Source organism: Triticum aestivum, chromosome 3D, assembly GCF_018294505.1.
Source record: "Triticum aestivum cultivar Chinese Spring chromosome 3D, IWGSC CS RefSeq v2.1, whole genome shotgun sequence".
In the NCBI taxonomy this organism is placed as follows: domain Eukaryota; kingdom Viridiplantae; phylum Streptophyta; class Magnoliopsida; order Poales; family Poaceae; genus Triticum; species Triticum aestivum.
The window spans coordinates 104725751-104738490 of record NC_057802.1 but is presented as its reverse complement, the minus strand read 5'-3'; the positions used below and the strand labels follow the sequence as shown (position 1 = coordinate 104738490).

Sequence of the window (12740 nt, the reverse complement as noted above, 5' to 3'; positions counted from 1 at the left end):
AACGTTGCTGCACTCCTACCGGCGACCGATGTGGCCTCCACGGCCACAGGCTACTGGTACGTCTCCAACGTATCTATAATTTTTGATTGTTCCATGCTATTATATTATCTGTTTTGGATGTTTAATGGGCTTTATTATTCACTTTTATATTATTGTTGGGGACTAACCTACTAACCGGAGGCCCAGTGCAAATTGCTGTTTTTTTGCCCATTTCAGTGTTTCGCAGAAAAGGAATATCACGGAGTCCAAACGGAATGAAACCTTCGCGAGGATCGTTTTTGGAACAAACACAATCCATGACACTTGGAGTGGATGCCAAGGAAGCAACGAGGCGTCCACAAGGTAGGAGGGCACGCCCAGGGGGTAGGCGCGCCCCCCACCCTCATGGGCCCCTCGTGGCTCCACCGACCTACTTCCTTCGCCTATATATACTCATATAACCTGAAAACATCCAGGAGCACCACGAAACCCTATTTCCACCGCCGCAACCTTCTGTACCTGTGAGATCCCATCTTGGGGCCTTTTACGGCGCTCCGCCGGAGGGGGAATCGATCACGGAGGGCTTCTACATCAACACCATAGCCTCTCCGATGATGTGTGAGTAGTTTACCACAGACCTTTGGGTCCATAGTTATTAGCTAGATGGCTTCTTCTCTCTCTTTGAATCTCGATACAAAGTTCTCCTTGATTCTCTTGGAGATCTACTTGATGTAATACTTTTTGCGGTGTGTTTGTCGAGATCCGATGAATTGTGGGTTTATGATCAAGATTATCTATGAACAATATTTGATTCTTCTCTAAATTCTTATATGCATGATTTAATATCTTTGCAAGTCTCTTCAAATTATCAGTTTGGTTTGGCCTACTAGATTGATCTTTCTTGCAATGGGAGAAGTGACTAGCTTTGGGTTCAATCTTGTGGTGTCCTTTCCCAGTGACAGCAAGGGCAGCAAGGCACGTATTGTATTGTTGCCATCGAGGATAAAAAGATGGGGTTTATATCATATTGCTTGAGTTTATCCCTCTACATCATGTCATCTTGCCTAATGCGTTACTTAGTTCTTATGAACTTAATACTCTAGATGCATGCTGGATAGCGGTCGATGTGTGGAGTAATAGTAGTAGATGCAAAATCGTTTCGGTCTACTTGTCGCGGACGTGATGCCTGTATACATGATCATGCCTAGATATTCTCATAACTATGCGCTTTTCTATCAATTGCTCGACAGTAATTTGTTCACCCACCGTAGATTATGCTATCTTGAGAGAAGCCACTAGTGAAACCTATGGCCCCCGGGTCTATTTTCCATCATATAGTTTCGATCTATTTTATTTTGCAATCTTTACTTCGTCCATCTACACATGCCCGGTGCTGACAACAGCAACGTGTGCCTTTGTCCACGACGTGCCCCCCGACTTGGCAAACCCAGAGAGACACCTCGTCAACACCTGCTTCTTCCCGGCGCACCACTACGCCAATGACTAACCCAGCACCTCTTTACGCCCGCGGCTCCACGGCGGCTACCTCGACACCAGCCACCCTTACTTGACATTGACCACGGTGTCCCTCGCACGGCTACCTCGACCACGGTTACACCACCCAACTCTCTCGGCTACCTCAACAACGGCACAAAAGGGCTATCACCTTACTTGAGCAACCTCGTGGTTTCCACTCTATAGTCTATAGACGACTTCCGTGATGTATCGACCGTCAGGACTATGGGAGGGATGTCTGTCGGCTTAGCTTCGGATTCTTCTCCAGTCTCACCGTCTCCGTCGGTACCGTTGTGACTATGGGGAATGTTGAATATCGTGGTTACTTAGGAAACATAGGATAGCATAGGATTAATTTCTACCTTGTCTTGTACTCCAAATTAATCTTGTACTCTTATATATATGCCCATGAGGCTCAAGCAATACAACAATAATTTCAATAATCTCTCTCTCTATTCCTCTTACACTCATGAGTAAAAGATGCTTAGCAAGTGTGTGTGTGTGTGTGGTGGGTGGGGGAGGGGTGTTACTGTGACGCCCGGATAATTAAGCTACAGTAAATCTCTGCTAATGACGCCACGTCACCATTGTTACTGTTGATAAACTCGCATTGATTCAAATCACCGTTCAAATTCAAATTGTAAAATAAAGTCAAATAAATTATTTCTTCAAGCAGTAAACTAAAATGTTCAAAGTGTGACAAATAATCCCTTGATATTTGTCATATTGGAACCAACCTCTCTTGAATTCCCAAAATGCCCCTGGGACTTAATTTTGGTCCAACAGCAATTAAATTGTCCTTTTCAATTTCTAAAAACGCTTGAACAATTCCATTGGTCCTGAAACTTTTTAGGCAACACCACAATGTTGTGCCTAAATTATTTGCCAAGCTTCACATTCAACAAAAATCATTTGATGCCTTGATTCTATCCAAAACAGTACCTATCCTTTTTAACAGAAAAGTTTCTATATATATATATATAAAGGAGGAAGCCCCCCCCCTCAACTGGGCCGACTGGCCCAGCTGGCCACCGCGCCCCCCTTGGGCCTCAACCCACCTGGCCGACCCTGGCCGGCCCAACTCCCTCCCCTGGCCCAACCGGCGCCTACAACCCCAGGCTCTAACCCTAACCCCCCACGTACCCCACCCCCCCTCTCGGTCCACTCCTCCCCTCCCACGATCCCGATCTGGATCGGGACCCCGCCTCCCCGATGACGCCACCCGGCGCCTCCTGCCGCCCTCTTCACCGGCCGCCCCATCACCGGACCCCCTCTCCCCCGACCCTCCTCTGCACGATCCCGCCTGGATCGAGGGGGAAGCAACTCCGACGTCGCCGCCACCCGACGCCCGCCGTTGCTGGCCCCGCCAATCGCCGCCGCCGCTCGAAGACCCGCCCCCTCGTCGGACGCATCGTCCTCCTCCCCGGACCCCCCTCAACTGATCCTGGATCAAGGGAGGGGCTCGATCCCGCGCCGCCCCGCGCCTCGTCCTCTCCCTCGCCGGACCTCCCCGAGCCCTCTACCTAGACCCCACGCTCCCGCGGTGAGCTCCTGCGCCGAACGCACCGTCCCCTGTCCCCCCTTCCGACCTCGTCGACGTAGCCACCAGCGCCCGGCCTCGCCAGGTCGCGCTCGCGCCCACCGAACTTGCCTCCCGCGCTAGCGCCCTGGCCTCGTCGCGCCTACGCGCCACGCGTGCGTGCGAGCCCGCACCCGCTCGCGCCTCGCCCCGCGGCCATCCCCGCCCTCCCCGCCGCTCGCCCATGCCTCTGCGGCACTCGCTGCGCCGCCCTACTCCGGCCAGCCACCGTGGCCGGCGCGCTCTGGTGGCCTCGTACACCAAATGGGCGCCCACGCCCGGCGCCCGCAACCGCGTGGCCACACCCGCCCCGCTGGGCTGGCCTGGTGCCACTGCCAGCGGGCCCCACGCCCTGCCCTTTAAAAAAAGGGTTTAAAAATAAAATATATGTTTTTTAAAATATTTATAATAATTAATTAATTGTTTTAATCTGGTTTAAATAGGCTAGTTACCTAGTTTAACTAATTACACTAGGTAGTTAATCAAATAGTCTATGACAGGGGGCCCACCCCCTGTTGACCAGTCAAATGCTGACTGGTCAACTGGGGCCCATGGACCCACATGTCACCCTCTGGTACACTTTTGTGTACACAGATCTGGGTGCACCTAGCATTTACTCATTATTTTTCGAATTAATATTAAATCCAGTAATTTCATAATATTGCTAAAACTTTAGAAAATCATAGAAAATTAACCGTAGCTCGGATGAAAATGTCTTCTACATGAAAGTTGCTCAGAACGACGAGACGAATCCGAATACACGGTCCGTTTACCTGTCAGATGCCTCTAACTATCTGAACATGCAACCTTTCCCGTCCGGTTCATCTGTCTGACCGACGTCCGGAACCGGGAAAGCTTTCCCGGATGTTATCCCCCTTTGCCGGTATTGTGTAGCACCGCAGTAGAACACCCATAGCGCTGCTTTTTGCCTGTCATGCATCTGTTTGCTTTGTATTTACTGTTTCTTCCCCCTCTTCTCTCCGGTAGACTACGAGACTGATGCTGTCCCTGTGATCGACTACGTCGACGACGACCCCTTCTTCTTGTCTGAGCAACCAGGCAAGCCCCCCCTTTGATCATCCCGATATCGCCCATTCCATTCTCTCATGCTTGCATTAGATTTTGCTACTGTATTTGATTGCTCCTATTCTGATGCATAGCCTGCTTTTGTACCTGCTATTGTTACCTACATGCTTCTCCTAAACTGCTTAGTATAGGTTGGTTAGTGATCCATCAGTGACCCCCACTTGTCCTTGTTGCCCCTGCTTCATCATCGACGACTCAATCTACGTGATCGACGACCAGAGCCCGACACCTCACATCACATCACGCCCCTTTTGTTGCTCGACTCTGCAGAGCTACTATGGAGTGCCGAGGGTGATCCCTCATAACGCACTCCTGATGATAATTCTGTAGTGTAGCTATTTAGTCGTGGTCATCGAGGGTGATTTCCTCTTTCACCATTCCCAATACGGCTCTGTCGTTCCACACCTCAAGTGTGAACCTCGAGGGTGGTCCCTCTTACGTTCACCTTGATGATTACATTGAGTGGAATCCTCTGAGGGTGGTTCCTTGGGTTTTCCCCTTGATGTTTGGACACACGGATACCTTGACATTACTTGAGACCTTTGGGAAAGTCGGGCGGGCCCGGAGAGCACCCGCAAGATGGTTACGAGGCACGGCCGGGAAGTCAGGCAGCCCTCGAGTGGGCTGGGCTTGCCCTTGCCGTATTTCCTCGAGAAGGGGCGACGGGGTCACATTATCGTGAGTCTCTGCTCGTCTCCGCAAGCTAATAATACACTATGGTTTGGGTATTTGTCCTGAATTGGCCTTTGGCCTTTACGCACTAACCACCACGCGAGAATAGTTATGGGCCTCAACGACGTAGTATCAGCCGAAGCTTTGCCAGACGTCCAGTTCAGCATTGTGGCACGGCTGGGCCGACACCATCCATGTAGAGGTGGAGCCTGGACCCGCCCTGCTCGCAACGACCCGGAGTGCAACGGGCGATGGGCCCAGACCCCGGAGTGCTTAGGATGTAGACCGGCGGGGACCTCTCTGCTGAGCCTAGGTAGGGCTACGACGTGTTGATTTTCTGAGGCCGAGCATTGACCCAGAAAAGTGTGTCCGGCCAGAGTAATCAAGCGTGTTGGAAAACGTGGTGCACCCCTGCAGGGAAGATCTTTATTCGAATACCGTGTCCACGGTAATGGACGTTCAGACTTATATCTTGATCTAATACAACTAGAAATGGATACTTAAGTTATGTGGCTCCGAGATTGCTTTCTCGCAGGGAGTCGAGGAGGGATCTCTGGGCATTTATTGTTACAACATGTTTGATAATTATAAACTGCTATTCTTTACTCTTCTACATGCTGCAAGATGCTTGGAGCTGCTTGAAGATGCTAGTCTTCGATAGGCTAGGCCTTCCCCTCTATTCTGGCATTCTGCAGTTCAGTCCACAGATACAGCCCTTCCATTTGATACCAATGCATACTTAGTGTAGATCTGATGCTTGCGAGTACTTTGGATGAGTACTCACGGTTGCTTTGCTACCCCTTTGCCCCCTTCCTTCTTCTTTCCGGTTGATGCAACCAGATGGTGGATCCATGGAGCCAGATGCCACCGCTGACGGATACTGCTACTTGGAGGCCGCCGACGACCAGGAGTAGTTAGGAGGTCCCAGGCAGGAAGCCTTGCCTCTTCGATCGTGTTGCTTTAGTGCTAGCCTTCTTAAGGCATCCTTGATTAACTTATGTCTGTACTCAGATATTGTTGCTTCCGCTGACTCTTGTGTATCGAGCTTGTATTCGAGCCCTCGAGGCCCCTGGCTTGTAATATGAAGCTTGTATTATTTTGATTTGTGTCTAGAGTTGTGTTGTGATATCTTCCCGTGAGTCCCTGATCTTGATCGTACACATTTGCGTGTATGATTAGTGTACGGTCGAATCGGGGGCGCCACAGTTACTAGGCCAAAACTAGCACGTAGCACGCCCTATGAAACCGCGCCTTTTCGGAGCAAGACGAGCGTAATCACTAAGGGCATGGACAATGCTGCTATCTTAGTAATGCCACGTAGGATAAATGATGAGATGGAGGAGAGAGAACTCATAAGAAAAGGTTTGTCTTCTCTTATTTAGGGCATGTACAATGGTTGATAAGATAGCCTTATCTTAAGTCTTGCATGTAATTTAGAGATGACAAAAAAATTGTCTACAATGGGTCATCTCTTTTTTTGATAAAGGATGGATTTTATTAACTCAAAATGAAGCATCAAGTGGATACAAACACTATGAGCACACACCCGGCCTCTGCACAACTAAGATGCACACAGCCAACACCAACGCACACACACAAAGAAACACGCCGGCAATGAGCAAAGTCATCAAAGACCGAAGCTGTGCCTAGGCGAGGAAAAAAACCCGAAGTGTTCATAACAGAAACCGACGAACTACAGTGATGACCATCCGCACCAATCATTCTTCACATCACAAGGACACGAGAAGGTTCTCCAACAACAACACCTTCAAGAAGGAAACGACGATCAAGCGCCGCCATCGCCGGACCTAGCCACCAAAGGCCAGATCACGGATTTTCACCCTAGAGACAAGTCCGAGTAAACTCCAAGCCACGCCTTCAAGAAGGTAATGCCGCCAAACGCCGCCATTGCCAGGTATACCCAATTAGGGTTAGACCTAGGGTTTTCACCCCGGAGCTCGAGACCGGATGCTCGATAAGCATCACCAAACCGAAATCATCATGTAATGTATTCATCCTCCACTTTCCACTTTCCCTGCAGGTTCATGCGTACACGATCCTTAGATGAGATGCGACAGTCACTGTGGAGAGAAGAAAGTCCTTGCACCGCCAAAATCCCAGATTGGACAGCCTCGCACCAACTTCACAACTGCATCCAGTGGTAGATCTGTTGCAGACGAAACCACCATGTGCCCTTATTCTCACCCACGGTGGAGGATCACGACCCGGACGCCCACAAAATTGCAGGTCATGGGATCATGCCCTCCGACGCAGAACTTGGGACTGCTGGCCATGGACCAGCACGATGATGCGAGGACCGCCTTCCGGACTGTCATGCCGCCCGCCGCTGATGTTCGTTGCCAACTCGCGGCTGTGTTCATCCCCGCTGCTGCTACCCAAGTACACTGCTCCTGCCGCTGTTGAGCGTGTAGCGCCCTGCCGCTGCCCCAGATCATCGATGCGCTCTTTGCCGCCGCTGCTGCTCACTTCGAGTCGCCGCCATGAATGGCCGCGGTGGAACTACCCGGCACCCCGCCGCCACCATGGGCTGTGCAGGCTTTGCCTGCCGGCAGCATCAGGCAGCGGCGAGGGTTGGAATCGGAGATGGGGACGACCAGAAAAAGCAGATCGAGATCGCCTCCCGTGTCGCCCGTCCGGACGACGCGGGGGCAGTTACGACGCGGGGGTTCTTTTAGCCCTATCTTCAATAACTAGCCATTCCTAAAAACGTGGCGAGACATATTGTGCCAAGAGACTTGGCAAACGTCGCGGGGGATTTGACGGTGGTTCAAACACCAGCAAAGCTGAAACTTGAACAACGCTTTTGAAGGGAGCATGTCCTCGCGCACATGACTTCGGACCACCTACCCACCAACTACCATTCACCAGTGCTGACCTTTGCTTGAAACTGTCAACCGTCCCCGGCTACCACTTGGCCGCCAACGGCACACGTTGCTGCAGGAGAGCCACCAGCCAGAAAATCTATCCGCGGGAGGAATTATACTATCTGCACCTAGTTTCATATAATCAGCCGAACATGTCCAATCAATAATCTACCGCTCGCAATTGTTGACTCGAAACTGCCAACAAAACGGTCCCTCCCAACCACTTGCAGTTGGCACATGTTGGTCCGAGACAGCTAACCGCCAGGATACGTGCAGCTGCTTGTTTTCATTTTACAGGTTTGCAGGTCGGAATACGTAGTGCCAATAATTGGGGCAACAAACTTTACAGGATCGAGAAAGGTTTTGCAGGCCAGCAGTACGCGTCATTCTTTTCACCCCTTTTGTTATTATAGATAGTGTAGCATTCATACAAACCACAAGCCACTGGCATTTCAATTCACCGGTCTGCACCGGCAGCATCGTAAGATGAGGATCACGGCAAAGAATACAATCAAGAACCAGACCAAAGCCATCATGCATGTCTTGCCATGCCATGAAGCCCATGGCTGCAATCCCATGGCTGTGACTGGAGCGATCTGCACACGAGTGTTCAACTCCTCCCCCATCTTCAGACAACAGCTACCCTTCATACGGCCTGCAGGCCGAGCGTCCGGTCCATCCACCCGATGATGTCGGCGGCGATCTCGTCGCGCTCGGGCTCGAAGAGCAGGTCGTGGAGGAACCCCTCGTACAGACGCAGGTCCTTGTGCCTCGACGCGGCCTCCGTGTAGAGCTCCCGCGAGGCCAGCGGGTCCGTCACACGGTCCGCCGTGCCGTGCAGGACCACGAACGGGACCGTCACCTTCTTCAGGTTGTGCAGCAGGTAGGAGGAGATGCGCAGGATCTCGTGGCCCGTACGGACCCTGATCGGCCCCGTGTAGACCAGCGGGTCAGAGTACTTCGCTAGCAGTGCGGCGGGGTCGCGCGACACCGGGATGCCGCGCTTGTTGGCTCCCTTGAATTGGAACTTGGGTGCTATCAGAGAGAATATCGGTGCCACGGCCTGCATTGATTCAGGCAAGTCTCAGTGATGAAACACAACTTGGCATGCAGGTAAAACAAATATGTGTGGCCAATTTTAAGTTTTGGATTTGTGGATGAATTCAAAAGCAGAGCTTCTAAAGTAGCTCTGCTTTTGATATGAGCGTACAATATCAAAAGTTCTCAAATCAGGATAATTCGGAATAATAATAGGAAACCGGAATAGTAATATTACCCCAACTATCGGATGCGCTGGTTTTACACGCACAGCTGGTGAAGTCAGGATGATTCCTTCCAGTCTGGTTCTGATATGGGCGTACAGCGACGCCTGCAAGATGACAGCCAGTGATGAGCACGCATGAAACAAGAAAATTAAGCGTTAAATGAGCATCGTTAGCCAAACCATTTCAACCAGGCTATTTTGTTAATGCTTTGCACCATTCTCCGCCGTCAGGGTATCCATTGTTCACAGGCCCAGAGGAGTAGGGTCAGTGTCTAGATCTGGCCTAAATACCGATGAGAAAAAGCAATTTAATTCGACAAGCCATACCTTCAAAACAACAGCTCCACCAGTGGAGTGACCGAGTAGAAAACAAGGAACATCTGGATTCTCCAGCATAATTTTATCAAGAAGTACTTCCTGTTCAGAGATGATAATATAGCATTACATTAGCAATCAGGAACAGAATAGCTTTGTGCCTTCCATCGAAAAACCTTGAACAGAATGTAGAAGTAGGTGGACAGACAGAGACTTACCATGTCTTCTATGACATAATCGAGAGAAGGAACATAACCGTGCAGACCATCACTGCCACCATGACCTGTTAAGCGTAAGCTCATGTTAGCCTGTTGACGTTGAAATGAATGCAAAATTCAACAGGCATGCTCACACCTAATAGGACCAAAGAGATTGAAAACCACGAATGTTTTTCTGAAAGTACTGCTTGATTTATGGGCATGAGTTGCAAGGTAAGAATCCAAAACTATGCGGGTACAGCATGACAACCTTAGCGCCGTTGCTTATATTTTACCTTATAACATGCTATAAAAAAACTAATATCTGGTTTTAAATGTTGTCATAACATTACCAGTACCAGACAGCTAACACCTAGTTAGTTTGATACCTACATGATCCACACACACAAAAAAAAAATAGTACTCGGAGTAGTAATTTATTCTAGTTTCCTAGTAGTTTTTGCCCATACGAAGCAATTAAGAACTAACAGTTAGTTAGATTTTCTCCGAGGAATAATTATGTAAGATCGAACAACATCCCTCAAAATTGATCATTCATTTACTTTATTTCTAAATATAGCACTGATTTCCCACCAAACCAACCATGTGTAACATTTCCTATAATATACCAGAAGAACACATGTTCAGAAAACCACAAGTAGGTTTCCTTACCTATCCAATCCATTGCATATACTCCAAAGCCACATGATGTTAGCTGCTCGGCAAAATGCAAATACCTCCCACTGAAACGCAAGATCAAAGTACATTCAGTAATGCCTTCAATACAAGGAGGATATGAAAAATATAGGTAGGCACACCACCATGCTGAGGCTTGGAGGACTGGAGGGGAATGACTCAACAGGATTTGCTTACCTATGCTCATTGAGCCCATGTACGATGAGCAGAATGCCCCTAAAGCAAAAGAGGAAAAATTGTCAATACAAAATTGCGTGACTGCAAGTGAAAGAAGGGTTCAGTTTGATACTTCAAACTTCTGATTTCTAATGAAAGAGACTGAAACAGAACCATAATCTTCAAAAGGTGTTCACACATGTGGAGCCATAAAACCAGTCAGCAACATTAGCGGTGGCGGATTACCTAAATTAGTTGTGGTTATCTCCCTTTTCACCATTTGCTTGCTAGGTTGTTTGACTATTATGTCATTCATATTGAAAACAGAGTTGACGGTCAGCTCAGGTAACTACACACTGGGTCATGTCAAGAATAATCAACACTTTGGTTGCGCAAAGTGGGCGCATTAAAGAATTAAGAAAAATCCGGCTCCCCCTTTCTTGATAGCTAAGTTTTCCGGTGTCACATGGAGACATTACGTTAAGGTTTTCCATGGAGAACTGAGAGATAAGAATGGAACAGAGGTTGGAGATAAGCGTCAGCTTATATTCTCCTGATCCGTTCCACTTTACTTGTTCCCCCTTTCCTGTATTTCAAAGTTGCTTCACACTATCACAAAAAAAACTGCACAAAGCTATAGTTATTTTAGTCAACTAGCTCAGGTTCCGAAGGAGAGACGCGTACAAGAAATATGACAACCTAAAACAGCAGCTCTGCGATGAGGACAAACCCCATGCATCATCATTGACAGGGGTAATGACTACGAATGCAAAGATCGGTGGAGATCTGAATTTTTTTGGATGTACTCAACGTGCATCGCACGGCACGTCTCTTTATGAGTAGAGCACCAGCCGCAAAGTCTTCTGTGAAACACTAGGTCCAGGTATCTGGTAAAGCACTCTAATCGCGTGATCAAAACCGCAGCTAGTATGCATGATCTAAATGCGCATCGCGCCTTGCCATTACTACACCAGAATCGCCTAAACAGGAGCAGAAAATTGCAACTTTAACTGAAATTACCACCCGTTGGCATCAGAGAAGAGTGCCAAAGCCGCAAGAGAACTATTCACAACGCACAATTCGCAAATTAGCAAAGTTCCTAAGGGGTCAAAGACCCGAAGAAAATCCTTGTTATATTTTTTAGGGGAAAATTCCTTGTAATATTGTCAACGAAATGCCCAGAACTCTCGCAGAAAAACCTACGTGATTGACTGGTTCAAACGAAAGAACAAATCCCTTCTGGGTAAGGCCAAAGTCCACGAACTACCGTTCCCCCAGCGCTCCACCGATATGATATAAATACAACAAAAAGAAAAGTGACAAGTAAAAAACCAGGAACCAGGAAAGCGAAATCCACACAAAGGAACAAAAGGAAACCACCAATTTCCACAGCGACCGAAACCCCCAGGGTCCACGGAAGGCAATTCAATCGCACACGCCACGGGACGGGCGGACGGGCTCAGGCTCACCTCGTCTCCGCGCCGGCCGCCGGCGCCCAGACGCGGCAGAAGAGCGCGTTCCGCCTGGCCCCGGCGATGACGAAGGTGCCGCACGTCCTGCCGTCCGCGTCCGCGTCGTCCTCCACCATGGGCACCTCCTCCGCGAGCGCCCGGCGGCGGCGCACGTCCTCCTCCTCCGCGGCCCTGCGCCTGCTCCTGGCCTTCCCCAGGCGGCCGGGCTCCGCCGGGCTCGCGGCGTCGGGGCGGCGGCGGCGGCCGACGAGGAGGAGCAGCCAGAGGAAGAGCGAGTGGAGCGCGACGGCCAGGCGGAGCAGCGCGCGGCGGGAGAGCACGGAGCGGAAGACGGGCACGATCCGGCCCGTGGCGCCCGAGGTCATCATCATCTCGTCGCCGCCCATCTCCATGGCTCTCCCACCGCTGCGCGTTTTTTGTGCTTTACTTTTTCTTCGCGTTTTACGCGGCCGCGGGCTTCGTGGGCCGCCCGCGCGTATTTATAGCGGGGGAAGATTGGACTGTGGCGAGAGCGTGGCTTGTTTGTTCCCTTCCTGGAAATCCGTATTCTCAAGTTGTTTTTTAATCTCCTTACTTATTAATAGTGTTTTTTTTTTCATTTGAGAGGAGAAGTGAGGAGATGGTGATCCCACTGACAGTTGTAACGGATCAGCAGTCCAGCTAACAGCTGTGCTATGCCACGGTCCCATACGTCACTCCCCTCGTCAACTTTTTTTTAACATGGTACGTACACTAGCATGCACTCACCGCTATAAGCACCTTTAACAGACTGAACCGCCATAGTATCTTGAAATTTTACAAAGTCACCACAGACACATCGCAGTCAGTGAGAACGTCCCCTCCACTAAATGAACATTGCCGAAAGCCTGAAATAAATCCAGGAATAAACGAGCACCAATGTCGAGTCTAGGACTTGAACCCTAG

At 49.7% G+C, this 12740-nt stretch overlaps 1 protein-coding gene across 1 annotated transcript; it reads right to left on the bottom strand.

The window, feature by feature from the left end:
* Positions 1–8102: 8102 nt before the first annotated feature.
* Positions 8103–12280, bottom strand: LOC123077713 (monoacylglycerol lipase). Its single transcript, XM_044500015.1, has 7 exons — positions 11814–12280; positions 10366–10404; positions 10165–10235; positions 9514–9578; positions 9308–9397; positions 8993–9085; positions 8103–8779 (listed from the first exon to the last, which is right to left on the bottom strand). The coding sequence occupies exons 1-7, from the start codon at positions 12206–12208 to the stop codon at positions 8363–8365; spliced, it is 1170 nt and encodes a 389-aa protein (XP_044355950.1). The 5' UTR covers positions 12209–12280; the 3' UTR covers positions 8103–8362.
* Positions 12281–12740: the final 460 nt, after the last annotated feature.

Coding starts and splice junctions, on each gene's coding strand:
- LOC123077713 (XM_044500015.1), bottom strand. CDS start 12,208: ATGGAGATGGGCGGCGACGAGATGATGATGACCTCGGGCGCCACGGGC. Junction 10,405..11,813: donor GCGGCCGGCGCGGAGACGAG/GTGAGCCTGAGC, acceptor CTTTTGCTTTAG/GGGCATTCTGCTCATCGTAC. Junction 9,579..10,164: donor ATATGCAATGGATTGGATAG/GTAAGGAAACCT, acceptor TACGCTTAACAG/GTCATGGTGGCAGTGATGGT.